Source organism: Magnolia sinica, chromosome 5 (assembly GCF_029962835.1).
Source record: "Magnolia sinica isolate HGM2019 chromosome 5, MsV1, whole genome shotgun sequence".
NCBI lineage: Eukaryota > Viridiplantae > Streptophyta > Magnoliopsida > Magnoliales > Magnoliaceae > Magnolia > Magnolia sinica.
Window position 1 is genome coordinate 90,318,323 of NC_080577.1, and position 18,892 is coordinate 90,337,214.

Genomic DNA, 18,892 nt, shown 5'->3' on the forward strand with positions numbered 1-18,892 from the left:
TTGGCCCTCTATAGCGTGTAGCGTAAGCTACACAATCCTTAATATTTTTAATTAAATAATAGAAAATATGATAAAATTTACAAAATGCATAATTTCTATGAGTTCTTGAACACGAATCTGGATCATCAACCACTTATTTCCATGCAAAATCTCTCTCTCTCTCTCTCTCTCTCTCTCTCTTTAGACATCATTAAGTGTGACTTGAAATTTTTTTTTTTTTTTTGAAACACTACAAATTCATGATATAGACCACAATTTGGATTGTCCGGATTTATCTAAGTGCTCTATCTATGATATGGACCACAATTTGGATGGTCCGGATAGTTTAATGTAGTGCCATGTTTCATTGGTATAAGTCATCACCATTTTAAAATAGGTGTTAAACTAAAATAGAAAAAAAAACACTTAAAAAATGAGATTTCAGGTAGCTTACGCTACGCTACGCTACGCTACGCTACGCTACGCTACGCTACGCTACGTGTAGCATACGCTACATGCGCTGTAGCTTACGTTACCAGGGAATTACACTACTTGCGTACGCCACATAACGTTTTTGCTACGCTACGCTACATAGTGTACGCTGCACGTTATGCTACAGTGCTATTGAAAACACTGCTTCCAAAGTGGGCCGGGATTTATGTAATACTCTTATCTTATAATGAATATATATCGTTGATTTTCAAAAAAGAAAAAAAATGAAAAAAGAAGAAGAAGAAAGAAAGAAATAAAGAAGAGCAGGTAAATGGCTTGTAAAGCCAAGCCACATCCTTGTCCAACGATTTCACAGGCTAGGCATTCTTCTTTCATTATGGGAAGCTTGGTGTCATTGTCTTCTTTCTTCATTAGTTAAAAAGAAGTATGATGTGGGGAACTCCAAGTTCCAATGTGCGCCCAAGTCTGTCCCAAAAGGCACTCTATTCACAGCTGAGTAGTTGAAGCAATGGAAGATTTCAAAACAGCCATGGAAGAAGTGCTGTACAACAGCTATGGAGGGCAAAAAGAAGGGCGGATGTCATCCCCAACATCACTGAATAGCTGACATCAGCAAGACATCAGGCTTGATCGTGAAAATGGCTTGTTTACCCAAGTCTTTGGAAGGCTTTAAATAAATTTATTGAACTTCACGTGGGCCCCACTTATTGTCAGTATCTACATAGGGTTTCTTTATAAAGGAGTGTAGATTAGGGAGTTAGAAGGGCCAGGATTTACGTAATCAAGGGCTGAGATAAAGCCAGCTTAGGTTTTAGTTAAAGGTATATATATTATATTGGCTTTATTTAGATACGATTGCCAATGCACTTGTTTTTTGGGACAATTGAAACTTCCTGTTGTGGTTTCCTTTCGAGAGAGAAATGGGTGGAGCAATTGGGGGGGGGGGGGGGTGTGGTGTGGGGTGTGGGTTGATTTCTGTATTGAATTTAGACATTCTCTCCTTTGTGGCCAGCCTAAGTCCAGTATGGTTTTTCTGTTTCTTTAATTTCTAAAATTCCGATGTGTGTTGAATTTTGATTGGGTTGCTAGAAAACTTCATCCTATAGCTGGAAGCCTGAAATCAGTTATACCTGTGGGCAAGGTATTCCATAAGGGTAACAGTGGCCATAACGGCCACTACCGTTATGATAGGGGCTGTAATGGCCGTTGCCCTAGAATGGATCGTTATGGGCCAATTTTTCCTGTAATGGCCGTTATGGCCCCGTAATGTGTAATGGTTACCACTATTACTGTTACGTAATGGCCATTATAGCTGTTACATATAATGGCCGTTATGGCTGTTACATTACCATTTTTTAATACCTTGCTTGTGGGATTCAAGTTGTCTTGCTGGATATCGTGTTGGCCATTATGTAACTGTTTTTGAATACCTTGTGGGTATTCACATTATCTTGCTGGAAATTGTGGTCAGATTGCAGGGGTTGATTAATAGCTACTGAGTTTTCAATTAGTTACCAATTTTTTGGTAAAATTCGAGCAAATTATTAATTTGTTTTCTGAAAAACCTCTAGTATCAACTCTAGGTAAACCTCTGGAAACCTCTAGTTCCCTTGAATTGGGAAGAAGTGTGCAACCAATGGAGCAAGGGGGTGCGGGTTTTAGGAAGTTAGAGGAGATGAACCTAGCCTTGTTGGAAAAATGGGTTTGGAGGTCTGGGTTAGAGGGAGAAGCTGGATGGAGGGAGGTTATAGCTAGAAAGAATGGGGTAGAGGATGGGGGGTTGTGGACTAAAGCTTCATCTTTGTATTTGATCGTCTTTCTTGTGGAAAACTATTGCATCCTTGAAAGTGAAAGTTTGGAATCATCGAGGCTTTATGATGCAGGACATGAAAATTAACTATCATATGCAAGATCTCAGGCTTTAGATCATACTAATTTTGAAACAATCACATAAAAAATTCCACGTCCCACACAAAAGTTCAAACATTCAAGCAAGGGGAATCTATGCGGGTCCAGGCCTACACATGTTAGGGCTGGATCTCTAAAAATTATGGACCAAACGATACTTAAAGGGAAGTAAATTCATCCACACATGCACAACAATCGGTCCCTAATCTAAGGGATTCATAGGTTTCAGTTCAGAGAACCCTAGGATTAGAAAAAGGGGCAAACAAATTGAAAATAATGCAATCTAGGATTAGATTTAGGGATTTTGGGTGAAAGAGAGGAGAGAGACGAACTGGAGAAGAACCGCATGTGTGGACAGCCGCAATGGCCCAGACGCACGTGCGTGTGATCCCGGCCGCACGTGTGTGGGGCCCACTATTCAGAAAATAGTCAGCTTGGCCCTGGTCGGCCAGGGGTGGACTTCAAAACCCTCAAATATCAGCTCAATCCGATGTACGGTTTTTGTGTGGTGCTCCACCGAAGTTTCAGCTCTCCTGCAGGGCCAGATTCTGAAAATCTGTTGTAGAGATAAAAACTGCTGCAATGGAAGATGTAGTTGAAGCATAGATGATTGCAAGAAAAGAGAAATATGGATGGAAGAAGGTGGGAGTGAATTGGGATAGATGTGGCTTTGCACCACAGTAGTTAGCCTTCAAAGAAGGGAGGGCTTCGCACCCAATTAGGTTTTCAGAACTCGAAAAGGAGCAGGAAAACGCAGAAATTTTATTAATCTTCAATGAATAAAAAAGACTACAAGGGGTACCTATTTATAATAAAACCCTATACTCCAAAACTCGCGCCATGTGCGCAACCTATTACTTGGTGATGAAGTAATCAAAATAACAACTAATCAAAGTAATCTAAACTGTCCATGATACTGTTAATGAAAATAATAAGCAAAACCTAAAATACGAGATTAATTAGACTAGTGGGCTACGATCATAAGAACCCATGGTGGGCTTTACATGGCTATCGGGTCCACTCCAACGAACTAAAACGCAGTCCTCTAACTAGGAGGCCCTCCCTGGACGTCGCCATCGATCCAGATCGATGGTGGGGCCCTCCGTATGTACGTGTGTAGGAGGGGCGTGCATGTGCGCGAGATGTCCCCATCAATTCTCCCCGGCTGCGAAGGTTTCTCCACTGGCGAAACAAAACTCCTGAACCGCTCTGAGATGTAAGGATCAAGTCTCTGAAGCTCATCCTCAGCGAACCACGTACTATCTGAAGCTAGACGTGACTTCCACTTGACTAAGAACTTCTGAAACCCGCCGTCCGACGTGGATATTATCTGATGGTCCAGAATATCCTCTATTTCCTCTCTAGGTGTGGGAAGGGTAGGTATGGGAGGTAGAGGCTGGGAAGATGGGTCGGGACAGGTAGGTATGGGAGGTAGAGGCTGAGAAAATAGGTTGGGAAGGATAGGTATGGGATGTAGTAGCTGGGAAGATGGGCTAGGACGGGTAGGTATGAGAGGTAGAGGTTGGAAAAATGGGTTGGGAAGGGTAGGTATGGGACGTAGAGGCTGGGAAGATGGGTCGGGAAGAGGCCATGGATCAAGGGAAAGGTCTGGGGAATCAAGATGGTTAGGTGATAGGTTGGACAATGTATCGGTGGTCCCTTAAATGTAACTAGGTCTTCCACATTGAATGTGAAACTAATTCCCATAGAAGGTGGAAGATCTACCACATACGCATTGAGACCGTTTCGTTTTATAATTTTGAATGGTCCAGTGCTATGCGCGTGTAATTTACGAACGGTTCCCTGAGGGTACCACTCTGGCTTGATGCAGGCTATCACAGAGTCTCTTACATTGAATTCCTTGAAACGTTTATGTTGGTCTGTAGAAAGTATGTAATGTTCATTACTAGTCATGATCTTCTGCCTGATTTCTTGATGCCATGAATGAATGTGATGCGCAAAAGACTCTGCAGACTTTGACGGCCTATAGGACAGTGACATAGGGACAAGATTAATAGGTTTCCTAGATTTATAACCAGTAACGACTTCACAAGGACTTAAGACCTGTGGACCTATCGATAGAACCATTAAATGCAAACTCGGCTATAGGTAGTATGGTGTCCCATGTTCTGGTGTAATCTATATCCCTCATAGGGAGAAACTCATCCAGTAGATCATCAGGAAATACATTACGAAACTCATCCACTACCGTAATGGCTTCAGTGGGTAACTCTACACTAGCCTCTGGTGTACTCTCTCTAGCCACAAGGCCGTGTACCACTCAAAATAGTGGTCTTGATGTCTCTCACGAGGTAGTGCACGCCCATAACTAATTCCCTGGCCACCTCCATTCATTGGTCTATCCTCCTGGCCACCTGCCTGAGATTGGGCATCTTCCCCAATGATGGGGTTTGTCTTGGCGGAGGTCTCTAGTTGGGTAATGCGCACATCAAATTGTTCAAAGCATTGGTCCATATGTTGTTCCAAGCGCTTACCCAAAGACTCAAACTGCTGGGTCAGCTTGTTTATTGACTCTTGTAATTGCTCCATGTTTAGTGTAGGGTGCAAGCCAAAACCACGACCCGAACGTCTAGGCATACAGCCATTAACTCAACTAAAAGACCTCCTAATACAACTATATGCGTCTAAATGGGGCTAAATGATCTTATGAGACTCTATATGAGGGAAACTACACAACGCTACCAAAATTTAGCAATATAGCTGTCAAAATAAATCTGTTAACAAAAAATCCAGCAAAGAGATATGCAGATTTTTTGATAGAAGAAAATTTAGCAGCTTATATCAGAAATTGTGGACCTCTAAACAATTCTATATGATGATGCTTAATGCATAATGGACACAAATAAACTAAACCCTAAACATGTAATGCATTTCCCTATAAAAACCTCAAGCTTTGATACCAAATTTGATGCAGGACATGAAAATTAACTATGATATGCAAGATCTTAGGCTTTAGATCATACTAATTCAGAAACAATCACATAAAAAATTCCACGTCTCACACAAAAGTTTAAACATTCAAGCGAGGGGAATCTATGCTGGTCTAGGCCTACATATGTTAGGACTGGATCTCTAAAAATTATGGACCAAACGATACTCAAAGGGAAGTAAATTCATCCATACATGCACAACAATTAGTCCCTAATTCAAGGGATTCAAAGGTTTCAGTTCAAAGAACCCTAGGATTAGAAAAAGGGGCAAATAAATTGAAAATAATGCAATCTAGGGTTAGATTTAGGGATTTTGGGTGAAAGAGGAATGAAAGAGAGGAAAGAGACGAACCAAAGAAGTACTGCACGTGTGGACAACAATAATGGCCCAGACGCACGTGCGTGTGATCCCGGCCGCACGTGTGTGGGGCGGGGCCCACTATTTAGAAAATGACTAGCTTTGCCCTGGTTGGCCAGGGGTGGACTCCAAAACCCCCAAATATCAGCTCGATCTGCTGCACGGTTTGTGTGTGGTGCTCCGCCAAAGTTTCAGCCCTCCTGCAGGGACAGTTTCTGGAAATCTGCTGTAAAGAGAAAAACTGCTGCAATAAAAGATGGATTTGAAGCGTAGATGATTGTAGGAAAAGAGAAATATGGATGGAAGAAGGTGGGGGCGAATCGGGATAGATGTGGCTTCGCACCATGGTAGTTAGCCCTTCGAAGAAGGGAGGGCTTCGCACCAATTAGGTTTTCATAACTCGGAAAGGAGCAAGAAAACGTAGAAATTTTATAAATTTTCAATGAATAAAAAAATACTACAAGGGGTGCTTAGTTATAATAAAACCCTATACCCCAAAACTTGCGCCATGTGCGCAACCTATTACTTGGCGATGAAGTAATCAAAATAACAACTAATCAAAGTAATCTAAACTATCCATGATACTCTTAATGACAATAATAAACAAAACCTAAAATATGAGATTAATTAGACTAGTGGGCCACGATCATGAGAACCCATAGTAGGCTTTACATGGCTATAGGGTCCACTCCAACGAACCAAAATGTAATCTTCTAACTAGGAGGCCCTCCCTGAACGTCATCATCGATCCAGATCAATGGTGGGGCCCTCCTCCGTGCGTAGGGGGGGCGTGCATGTGCACGAGATGTCCCCATCACTTTAAGAGGGGGGGGGGGGGGAGATAGCTAGGGAAGAGGGCGGGATGTTGAGCGATTGTTTTTCAGTTAGGGGAGGAGGTAATTTGGGCTTTTACTTTCAGAAGGAATATGACGGATGAGGAATTCGAAGATTTGGTCCAGCTGATGCAACTGTTACCAAAGGTATCTCCAGAGTTACCAGAAGCGGATTCCATCTTATGTTTGAAAGCGAAGTCTTGGGTCTTTTTTAGTTAGATCTCTCTATGGTCTCATAACTAAAAGAGTCGAATCTGGAGGGATATCTCCAACGTTCTATCTATGGAGGTACGGGCCTCCTTCGAAGGTGGCGGCTTTCAGATGGCTAGTGTGGAGGAATAGAGTGTCAATGATCGACAACCTTTGCAAGAGGAATATGATTCTCCCAAATGTATGCCTGTTGTGCTTCGGGGATGCGGAATCGGTGGATCACCTGTTTATTCATTGCTCCTTTGCTTCTGAAATTTGGAATCATTTTCTTCAGTCTTTTGGGAGGTGCCTTGGGTGTTCCCGAGGTCAATAGAAGATCATTTTATCCCTTGGCATGGCGGGGGGATGGGAAAGTTTGGAAAAAGAGATGGAGTTTAGGCCTGTTAGCGGTTAGATGGACTATATGGTGGGAAAGAAACGAGTGTTGTTTCAGAAATTAAAAAAAAGAGGTGCGTTTTCTGATTAAAAGGGCTCTTTTTATGTAGAAGAATGGTGTCATAGGTAGCTTTGAGCCTTCTTTTCAGAGTGGCTTGTTTATAGTTTGTTCATAGTTTCAGTTTTACTTTTTTTTTTTTTTTTTGTTGTTGTTGTTGTATTCTTTGGCCTTGGCCTTTTTAATGAAATTTCATCATCGTCTCAAAAAAACTTGGGTCAACTGCATCATACTAATTGTTGTCTCTGCCGACTGGTAAATACATTTTATCCATTTAATTTCCATTATAATAAATAATGTTTCATGCTGGAGATATCTTATGAGGGACAATGGTTGGCAGGTGATGTATGACTCATCTGGTGTTAGATTACATGCTGGACGTCAAGCAGAGGTTTGGTTTTGCTACTTGTCTCCTTTCATTCATATTTGGAATTGCTCAGGAGCTTTTTAATGGAGAATCAAATTAATATCCTCGCTAGTCTAAAGATCTGGTTAGCTGTTTTTTCTGTTGAAATAAATTGACCTTCTCTCTTCCTTGAAAGTGTTAATCATCTCCAATATTCAATCTCTGATTTTTGAACCTTCTATGACTGTATGTGGCCTCAACTTGGTTTGGAAAACAGATCCTTTTCAAACCAGGTGTAATGCATATTAGCTTCAAGCTTTTTCTGTAATTTCCTGCTGTGCACACCTCCTACATGACCCATTTCTGAATTTCTTTAGGTTTTCTGTTCTCATCTCTCTAAAAGTTAATTTTGGGTATAAGGGTTTGGCTGTTGATGTTTCTTTCTCTGCAAATTGCCTAACAGGCCTGTATCTATAATTTGTGTTTCCCTAGTTTTCCTATCATATTTTGGTCTACTCAAGCATATGACAGTTTATGTGATAATTCCACATGACTTGCTGATTGTAACCAACCTATACAATAAACTATTAGATAGTGCTTGATTGTAATCAACCTATGTAATAGACCATTAGATAGTGCTTGATTGTAATAAACCTATGTAATAGTCTATTACATTGTGCCTATGGGAGTTCAATGCTCTCATTGCCAGACCCCAGCCTGGATAAGGAGGGTGGTTGCGTCAGGTTGGCACTGGCGTCAAACTTATGCCAGAACTTCCAACATGAGTTTCTTCTTTTCCTTCAATTAAATCCTTATTCTATGTGGGGGAGAGAGTTTGTTGACCATTTTGTATGCAGGTTTCTTTGGATTTCTACAATTCCTGTCAACCTGCCCCGGGGAGAGAAACCTTTTATTCATGGACATTTCCTGTTTCTTTCTTATTACTACTTTGAATGTTTAGTTATACCTTTCTATAGCATTTCCATTCAGCAAGGGGTGCCTTTTTTTATTTATAAGATGGATGAACTATTTTTTTTTTTTTTTTTAATTATAAATTTTAGTAATCAAATATTGGTAATAGAAATATAGGTTAGACTTCTTTTTAGGATTGTCTACATAACCTTTGAACTAAGGTTTGTGGGCTAGTTTTGTACCCCCCCCACACACACACACACACACACACACACACACACGTGGGCCCCATACCATATTGGAAACATATTGATTGGTTAGAAAGCTTCAGTAAGTTTTTCAGAGCCATAATTTTGCAAACTATGGCCCACCTGATCAGTGGACAAACCTGTGGAGGAGGTGGTGGGAAAGTTGGCAAAGTTATTTGGAGGCTCCTCTTTTTGGCCATTTTTTGGGCTGTTTGGAAAGAGAGGAATGAGTGGTGTTTCAAAAAGGGAGGTCCTTGGTGGTCAGGGTGATTAAGACAGTTATAGGTTTTGTTGAGGGTTGGGTTCCTCATGTATCTGCAGTTAAGGCTGCTTCTTTTTCATCTATTTTGGCGTGAAAGAGTTGCGTTGCATTCTTTTCCTGCCTTTTGGTGGGCGTTTTAATAAATTGTTGTTATCTCTCAAATAAATAAATAATGATAATAATATAGTGGTGCCATTCAGATGGATTGATTGAATCTTGGACCTATCGTGCCATGCTGGCACATGTAGCGTGTATGTAAGCTTTATTGTCACACGTGTGAGCTTAGCAAAACTCTCTCTCTCTCTCTCCACACACACACACACACACCCACCCATGCACACACCCACGCTATTTAATATTTACCATTATTTCTAACTCTCCCCAATAAAGTGAGAAAAGAAATATCAAGGCATATCTTTGCAATAATGATGCATGTTCGAAGATCCCAATACCATCCCTTTTCACCTTTACAAACATTACCATGTGGCATTTTTGTTTTTTTTATTAACTCCATCTAGGTAGAATGATTTCTACCTCTAGGAAGTCTGCCTTTGGGGTACAACAAAAATGTGATTTTGATGAAAGTGGTCTCAACCCTACCAATCCTTTCCTCAGTCAAGATTCTCGATCCAAGTTTCCATTTTAACTTTTCTAACCACTCAAGGGTGTCTTTCTTCTGCAAAATGGCCATATAGGAAAAAAATTCCTAGATGAGGACCTCATTAGGAACCCTATATGGTACTGAAATACAAATGCCAGACATACATGATTTTCCACCCTCAAAAAAGAAAAAGAAAAAAAGGAAAAAAAAGAAGAAGGCAAGAGAGCATTCTGAGATTTTTGTTGACATTAAATGCACTATGCAATTAGATTGTTGCAAGATACCTAACTCAAGGCAGCTCACATTAATACCTAGTTTGAAGTCACATCAAACCTTAAGCTTTTACTTGAATCTCACCAATGATGGGAGCGTGATACCCCCAAAATTAATCCGAGACACGATTAATAAAATGAAGAAAACTTTTTTCTTTTTGTTCACTGTTTGTCATTCATTTTTGTTACGATCCACAATAGTTTAAGGGCATAGCTTGACACGGTCCATCTGTCCTAGGGCTTTTAGCTTATTAGTGAGGTTCTTAACACATTCAAAACAGTCTATACATGTATGCTTTTTCCAAAGCAAAAGAAACCCCAATCTAAACCTATCAATCTGTAATTTTAATCGTAACCATCTGTTTGGTGAAATTTTAAGGGAAAAGGATCCACTGCCCCCCTCAAGTGGAACATTAGGACTCATGACCCTCTGTTTCTAATTTCCTCTCAGGCAACCCCTGGATTTGTAAAAACATCTTTAAATGGCCCCTGTCATCAATAGAAAATGCTACCGTCAGTGATGTTTAAATTTTCTTTCCATTTCTGCCCTTTTAGGAACCCTTTGCATCTCTCACTTCTTCCCTCTTAGCTCTTTCCCATTCCATCACTTGTATTACCCTTGTGGCACACATTAAACTGCTGTCCACTGCTCAAGTGGCATGCATATGGGATGGTCCTAGACCATGTGGACGGATGACGGACCAAAATTTAGACTGTAAGGACAATAGTAAGCATGAGATTTCACCCATTGAATATTTACCGCTGCCCATACTAACTTTAACGATCCATTAGCCAAAGATTAAATGGTTAGGTTTTTCTGATCAGTACAAATTTTGGTATATGTGATATCCTCAATAGGGCCTAAAATTTGAACCATCGTGATTGATTACTGTAACTCGTTTGGGAGCTTGAAAATGGAGGTAAATGGGAAATGGAATTTGAGGTAAATGAATTGGGAGTAAATGGCTTACACTGCTGTGTTTGGATGGGAGTAAATGGAATGCATTTGAAATCCAAATATTTTGTTTGGATGGGAGTAAATGGGAGGAATCGAAATGCATTTGAATTTTTCAATATATTCACAGGAATATATATGATATTCCAAATATGCTATAATATCCCATCTTAGTGTACATATGCAATATTTAATGAAATGATTATAACAAGCTCATTGAAATATATACTTCAGCAAAAAATGAGGAAATTTCGAGCCTCAGGTAGGCCACAAATGTAAGGATCACAAACAAGCAACTTGCCAACGTTTTTAAACCGTCCATTTAGGTGGCCATCCTTTGGACGGTTTGGATCCATTTAGATGGCCATGCTTTCGGAGTATCATTAACATGACACGTGTATGGCGTACATGTGCATAGCGGCACCTTTGTTTACACATGCGACTCTCCAAGGTGCTCTAAAAGGCATTTTGCCTCCCATTTACTTCCAAATCCTCTCTCGTGGAGAGGATTTCATTTACATGCACATTTACTCCCATTTCATTCCATTTACATGCATTTACTTCCATCCAAATACACTTTAAAAACCATTTACCTCCATTTACTCCAATCCAAACGGCCCCTAAATATTGCCATGTATACTGAATCAGTACCCCAACGTATTCTTAAAATAGTCCTGATTCTATGCTTCATTGATAGTTCTTTTTGAGTTTTGCTATGCTTACATGCTCCTCTGCACGTGTCAAGCTTCCAAAATAGTGAATGGAACACTAGAGCCTTGAATCCAGTTGGGCCTTTGGCATAGACTACCTGGCCCAAATGAGACTGTCTAACTCATCAGGTGTGAGGCACCATTGAAAGCTTGAAAAAGCTTTCCAAGGGCCCACATACAACGAATATATGCAGCTTGCCTAATTACTGGACCAGCCAGATCTTTGGGTTATGTAATTTACATGGTTGGCCCAGAGGTTTCACAGCTCTGCTGCGCCATACCCAAATAATGTCAGCATGTGTCCATGTATGGAGATGTGCTTGATTTTTATTTTTTATTTTTTATTTTTAATAGTTATGGAGGTGCGCTTGATTGTTGCTTCAATTTTCATGTAGCTATATCCACGTCTATACATACCATATTCAGCGTTGGAAGAACCAAGATATGGCTGCATCTCTCCACAGTACATGTGCTAAGATGATGGATCAATTTAGATTGTCAATCAAATTGCAACTAATATAAACCAATCTTTGAGGTAGATTTTCCTCATGGTGAGGCTAACCTGATAGCAGGTATGGATGGGCATGGTTGTCTTACGTGCGTTCTAAGTTGGAGGGGAACAATTTTTCAAGAAGGGCTTTGGACGGCAAGGGGTGTTTTAGGCTTGTTTAGCAAAACCAAGGGGTTAGTTGGAACAAAGATAATAACACAGAGAGGCTAATCCACAAGTTAATACTAGGGGGGCTTTGGTCCTTATCCCATATTTTAATAATGTCTAAAATATTAAATCTTGTCACAACGATATAACCCTTTGTAAATTGGTCAAAGTCACTCAGCTTACATTTGAATCATATGCTTTGGGCTTGTTTGGATGCTAACTTAATAGGTTTGCAACGGGATAAGTTCTGTGTCATTTAAACATCATTAGTACCCAAAAAGTGGCACATAAGTAACTGACAGAAATAAGGGTACCTGTTGATTATTGCTAAATATCTGTTCTTTTCTTTATTCTATAAAAAATCTACTAAATGTATCGCAAAGTCCAACAGTGTGGACCATATGTGCCCACTGATTATCGGACCATGATGTGGGGTCCACTAACTGATTAGATAGTTTCATGGCCCCAATGATGATATATCTTGATCATGATCATGATCATGATCATGATCACTCTTAGACTGCCTCATTCCTTCCCAGTTGAGAAGAAACTTGTCCTTGAGTTAGAACTGCCACACATGTCAATCAGCTTGGCCTGCCTTATGTCATATCACCATTGGCTTTGCTGGCAGTTGATGATGGAGGCCCAACTGTCAGATTGGCCCGATTGTTGCTGGACTCTAAGAAAAGGGCGACACAATCATGTTGTTAGTCTGACACAGTTGTTATTGTTGTGCCTGTCTCACTTTTGGACCTTGAACTGCTAGTTTAAATTGTTGGGCATGATTAATGTATTCATACTTTCTGAACTCATTATTAACCAATCCATCGGTTTAATTGTCAATCAATAGTACTTTGTGACTCCGGTGGCAACTCGATCAGCGTGTCATTGCCTCAAGAGAAATTCCCATCAGAGTTCAATATGACTCTTTGGGTAACTATATTGAGATTTATGGGCGGAATCCAATTTTGGATTTGGAACAGTTAGAAGATCTTCCTATGTTATGCTATCATTCATTGATTCACCCATCGGTTCAACTCTTGACCCGTCCACATATCCCTCCATTCTCTTTCTGATCTAGCTGTCGATCTATCAACAAATCCATCCTGTGATTCTGCTCAATCTAGCAATTGATCCATCAGCATATCCATCCACAGATTCATCTGTTGATGCTTTCTTCTGTTTGTCTGTCGATTTCTCTTGTACATCTTTTAGGCTTCGTAGGAGTTGTTATCTTTTTAGTGATCGACTTCATCATGAACAGCTTCCTCTTCGTTTTAAATGAGTAAACACTCTTCTCCACACCAGGGATGATGTTTGGTCATGTATCCGAGGCTTTTGAAGAAGAATATGGCAGCAGCCCCTCAGACTAATAATTCACCTCACATCTTCAAAATGCTCTCGTCAAAGGAATACTTTAACAGATTCATAGAGTTGAATGCATTTCACCCTTTGGAAAATATCCCAACAAAGACAATTTCATTACCGCTTTTTTGGAGATGAAGTTCTCAATACTGTTTCCATTGATTACCATCTCAAAGGCCTTCCCATATAAACAATTAGTCCTAATCAGATGATGTTGTGAATTTATTGTGTTTGCTGAAATCAATCTATCCGAAGGAATTAAACTTGCTCTAATACCAAATCTATTGCAAAACAGATGAATCAACAATGCAACTTAATACTTGATTCCAAGTTTTGGGGTTGAATTCACATCAAACCTAGATTTTTTGGCTGAACCTGAATCACACCACCAGGAGCATCATACCTCCAAAATTAATATTGTAAATTGATATAGAGATTGAAAAAGAGAGGAAGGAAAGAGAAAAGAAGAGAGAAGAGAGAAGAAAAGATGAAGGAAGAAAGGAATGGGTTAGGGTTGCACGTCCCCGGCCCCCTTTCTCTTTTATTGAACAATAAAAAGCAAATATAACAAAAATACCCCTGTACAATAAACTTTATGTCCAACATATCCCAAAACCAAAAACATTAAGGGCGTGTTTGGCCCACGGAATTTAGGTGGATTAGGAGGGATAGTATTGTAAAATCCCTCCTAACCCTATCTCTAGGTTGTTTGGATGGCGGTGGATATCAGTCCGTGTCATGGAGTCGGCGATTTCAGAGGAAAAGGGAGGGATTGCGAAATCCCTTCTCGGATTCATTGCTCGGTCACTGGCCATCATCGATCCCATCCCACATATAAACAAATACCCATCTGCAGACAGCAATTACATTGCGGATTTTAGCAGAGCCTGTGAGAGAAGCTCTTCCTGTAGACCTACCAGCACCTCGTATATCAAAGGTAACGGTCGTGTACCCTCTCTTTGCCAAACCAACGGCTATCCCTCTTAGCAGGCCTTGGCAGCCACCCAAGACGGAGTACAGATGGACAAGCACAATTACCAAATTGTCCATGGGGTCCTTAGGCTTGAAGACTCGGGTGAGCTTGGCGCCATCGACAGTTTCAACGGTGCAGGATTTGACGGCAAATGATGGTGTGGTCATCGAGAGAGAGAGAGAGAGAGAGAGAGAGAGAGAGAGAGAGAGAGATGTTAAAATAGAAAGGTTTTGGGAAATGAGGGGTGTTAAAGAGAGCAAATGTAAGAAACGAGCAACTGTGTTTTCAAGATGTGTTTTATGGCAGTTTGGTGGCCATCACTAGTGAGCATCGTTACTCGAAAGAACCGTTTTCCGCACACCGTCGAGGAGTAGACCGTTTTCCTGAGAAAACCGGCGTCCGATGTGCCCTCAGCGTGGATTTTTTTGGCCTGAAGCAGGACTCCCCGGATAAACTTCCGCCATTCCAAACACTCCCCTCTGTTACACCTGCTGGATTACCGAATCCCATGCCCATCCAAACATATTTCCCAGATCGTCTCGGGATATTGCAACCCATCCAAACAAATATCCCAAATCGTCCCGGGATATTGCAATACGGTGGAACTCCTTCACATCCACCGACAACATACATCATTGCCTTAAACTTAGTTCCATCCCTTCTAATCCCACCTAATGCAACTGGCCAAACACGCTCTAAGAAACTTGTGACCATAGGCTCATAAAAACCAAAAGGGCCATGGGTCCATACCCAACTGTTACCATTCCCCCTCAAGCCTGAGCGTAATGTCTTGCATGTCTAGCTTGGAAACAAGTTTTTCGAACTGAGATTTTCCAAGAGCCGTGGTGAATAAATCTGTGATTTGATTATGTGATGAAATATAAGGTGACACAATTTGTCCCTGAGATGTCTCGAATGAGATGGCAATAAACTTTTGTATTCTTCGTTCTCTGGTGAAAAACAAGGTTGTGGGCAATGTGTATCGTAGCTTGATTGTCACAATGTAAAGACATTAGAGCTTGAACTTCGAAACCCAATTCTTCGAGAAGAGATTTCAACCATATAAGTTCACAAGTCGCATTTGCCATTGACCGATATTCAGCTTCAACACTTGATCTGGCAACCACGTTCTGTTTCTTGCTTTTCCAAGTAACCACATTATTGCCTAGGAAGATACAATAACCTGTAGTCGACTTTCAATCATGTCTCGATCCTGCATAATCTGCATTTGAATAATCGGTTACCAGAAGATGCCATGAACTCTATATAGGATACCCTTCCCAGGGGAACATTTCAAGTACCTAAAGATCCTCATAACTGTTGCCAACGTTCGAAATATCGTTATTGCGCAATGTATCGCACCCTTGGTAGACAGATACACATCAATTATCGCATGGGATATATCATTTGTATCGGGTAATTGATCGTACTTTTTGGGAAACATGGGGAAACATTGGGAAAATGGTTGAATTTTTCAATGAAACTTCAGGGATTGTTAAAAAAGACATTAATACACATTTTTAAATCATAACATCTAAAAAAAGTGCACATAATAGGTTTCCTTTGTATAGGGTCCTAAGCTATGTGTTGTCTGTCTGAATTAAGGCAACTATATTCAAATATAATGCATAACATTTATAAATATATGAAGATGTTGATTCCGGGCTTGAAATGCTTCTTTTACTCCCAAAATCTTCAGCAAGGTGGACTGAAATCCACCTAAGAGCAACTTAGAAGAAAGAGTTTCGAAGGAAAATAGGGATTTTTTTTCCAAAAATCGCGAGTTCTTTTGAGAAGGGAAGGAACTTCCTGTCGGTATCGTCGATATTTGTCGATATTGATAGATATCGATGGAATAAGGTATTTAAACAACACAAAACTTGCGAGATCGTGCGATATATCACTGATATTGATGATAAATTGCGATATCAATGATATATTGCATGAAAGGTATATATTTTAAAAAAATTTTGGTATCTTCTTTGTGATTTTGTTGCTGCCTTGTGATACCGATAGTATCGGCCGATATTATCGATATTAAGAACATCAACTGCTGTTAGGTATGGTGTCCTCAGACGTTGCATGAACTAACTCACCACACTAACTAAAAATGCAATATTAGGCCTGGTGATGGCCAAATAGATGAGTCTACCAACAAGTCTCCTGTATATACCAGGGTCTTCTAACAATTCTTCTTCTTCAGCTTCTAGCTTGAGATAGGGATCCATTGGAGTATCAACTAGTTTGGCTCCCCACATCCCTGTCTCTTTTAAAAGGTCACAAGTATATTTTCTTTGAAATAAATTTATTCCAACTTTCGATCTTGCCACTTTAATGCAAAAAAAATTTCAAAAAATACCAAGATTTTTTTTTTTTTTGAAACGGAGTTTGAAGATATGACTTTAACTTGTTAATACCCTCAAAGTCATCACATTTCATTATAATATCATTGACATACACAACCAGAAGAATGTAGCCAGATGCTGAGTGCTTGGAGAAGACTGAGTGATCTACTTTACTTATTTTTAATCCAAACGATATAACTACACTTCTAAACTTCTCAAACCAAGCCCATGATGATTGTTTCAACCCATATGTTGACTTGTTTAACCCTTGTACTTTAAATGACCTCCCCTGAGCGACATGCCCGGTAGGTTGCTCCATATAAACTTTTTCGTGTAGGTCTCCATGCAAGAACGCGTTCCTCACCTCCAACAGAAAGAGAGGCAATCATGATTTGCAGTGAGTGATATAACAACACGAACTAAATTAAGCTTAGCTACTGGGAAAAATGTATCCATATAATCTATCCCATAAATCTGAGTATATCCCTTAGGAACCAACCTTGCTTTACAACGTGTATCCCATAAATTTGAGCATATCCCTTAGTAACTAATCTGGCAAGAACTTAATCGTGTACACCCATCTACACTTGACTGGAGTCTTACCTGAAGGAAGATTAGTCAGCTTCCAAGTATCAATAGAGTACATGGCTTTCATCTCTTCATCCATAGCTCGTTTCCAATTTTCATTGGACAATGCCTCCTGGACCGACTTAGGAATGGATACAACAGACTAGGTAGGGAAAACTTACGATAATTTGTGGACAAATAGGTAAATGTGACAAAGTTGGAAATAGGATGAGTAACGCAAGAATGTTTACCTTTCCGGACTGCAATAAGACGATCATTTGCAACCTCAGGATACTTAGAAGAACTAAGCACCTCACTAGGTGCAGTAGCTGATTGTGTGGATTGAAGATGAATAGTTTGTAATGCTTGGTCTTTTCTCTCTCTCTCTCTTTTTTTTTTCTTGTAATAAGTCTATGTCAAATCCTTTTAAGGTGACGGATGTATTTCAACATCAAATTCTGAAAGAAATACCTTGGGAGCTTCTATAGATTTGGTGTCAATAGTATGCTCATTTTTAACGTAGAACGGAACATCTTCAAAGAAGGTTACATCAATAGTCACAAAATGCTTTTTAAGAGTTGAGGAATAACACCGATAACCCTTTTGAGCACGAGAATATCCCAGAAAAATACACTTAGCTAAACGAGGCAAGAGTTTATCTTGACTTGACCCAAATATGAGTAAAGCAAGTACAATCAAATACTTTGGGAGGAATAGGAAAAGCTGGTTGATCAGGAAACAACATAGAGAATGGTGTTTTGCCATCTAAAACTAATGAATGCATCTTATTGATCAAATGATATGCAGTAAGATCTGCATCAGCCCAGAAGATTTGTGGAACATTCATTCTTAGTAACAAGGCTCATGTCACTTCCACTAAATGTCTATTCTTGCATTCAACCACTGCATTTTATTGGGGTGTATAAGCACAAGAGGTTTGGTGGATAATGTCCTTACTTTGTAAATAGGTTTTAAAATTCCTTAAAAACAAATTCCAAGGCATTATCTAACCTAAACATGCACATTTTTACACCAAATTGATTCTTTATTTCAGTATAAATTTTTTTTTTTAAAAAAAAAATACATGATAGACTTCTGACCTATGCTTTATTAGATATAAATACGTCATCCTAGAATAATCATCAATAAAGAGAATAAAGTATCTAAAACCTAACTAACTTGGGACTCGAGCCGGTCCCCACACATCACTATGAACTAATTTAAATGGTACATCACTTCTTGAATCAATTCTAGACGAAAAATGAACTCTATGATGTTTACTCAGCTCACATGCTTTACACTCCAACTTTGACATCTTGGGAAGAGATGGGATGAGTCTATAGATTTTGGATAGGTGGATTTCCCAAACGATGATGCCATTGAATTGCCGAATCTGAAGGAAGCATTGCCACACCTACTGGTTCTCTCTCCAAGTAATACAGACCATTCCTCTCACGACCTCCACGAATCGTTCTGCCTGTCTTGAGGTCCCTAAACACAGAATAAGAAGGAAAGAAGAATACGGAACAATTCAAGGACCTTATTAGTGTACT

General features: G+C 39.9%; 1 protein-coding gene across 1 annotated transcript in view; it reads left to right on the forward strand.

Annotated features, from left to right (window-relative positions):
* The window catches only part of LOC131246280 (uncharacterized), a 59,891-nt gene that overhangs the window by 27,649 nt on the left and 13,350 nt on the right, over positions 1-18,892 (forward strand). The window contains exon 3 of the mRNA XM_058246229.1: positions 7,466-7,516. Within this exon, the coding sequence (XP_058102212.1) occupies positions 7,466-7,516 (51 nt within the window). The remainder of the gene's footprint in view (positions 1-7,465; positions 7,517-18,892) is intronic.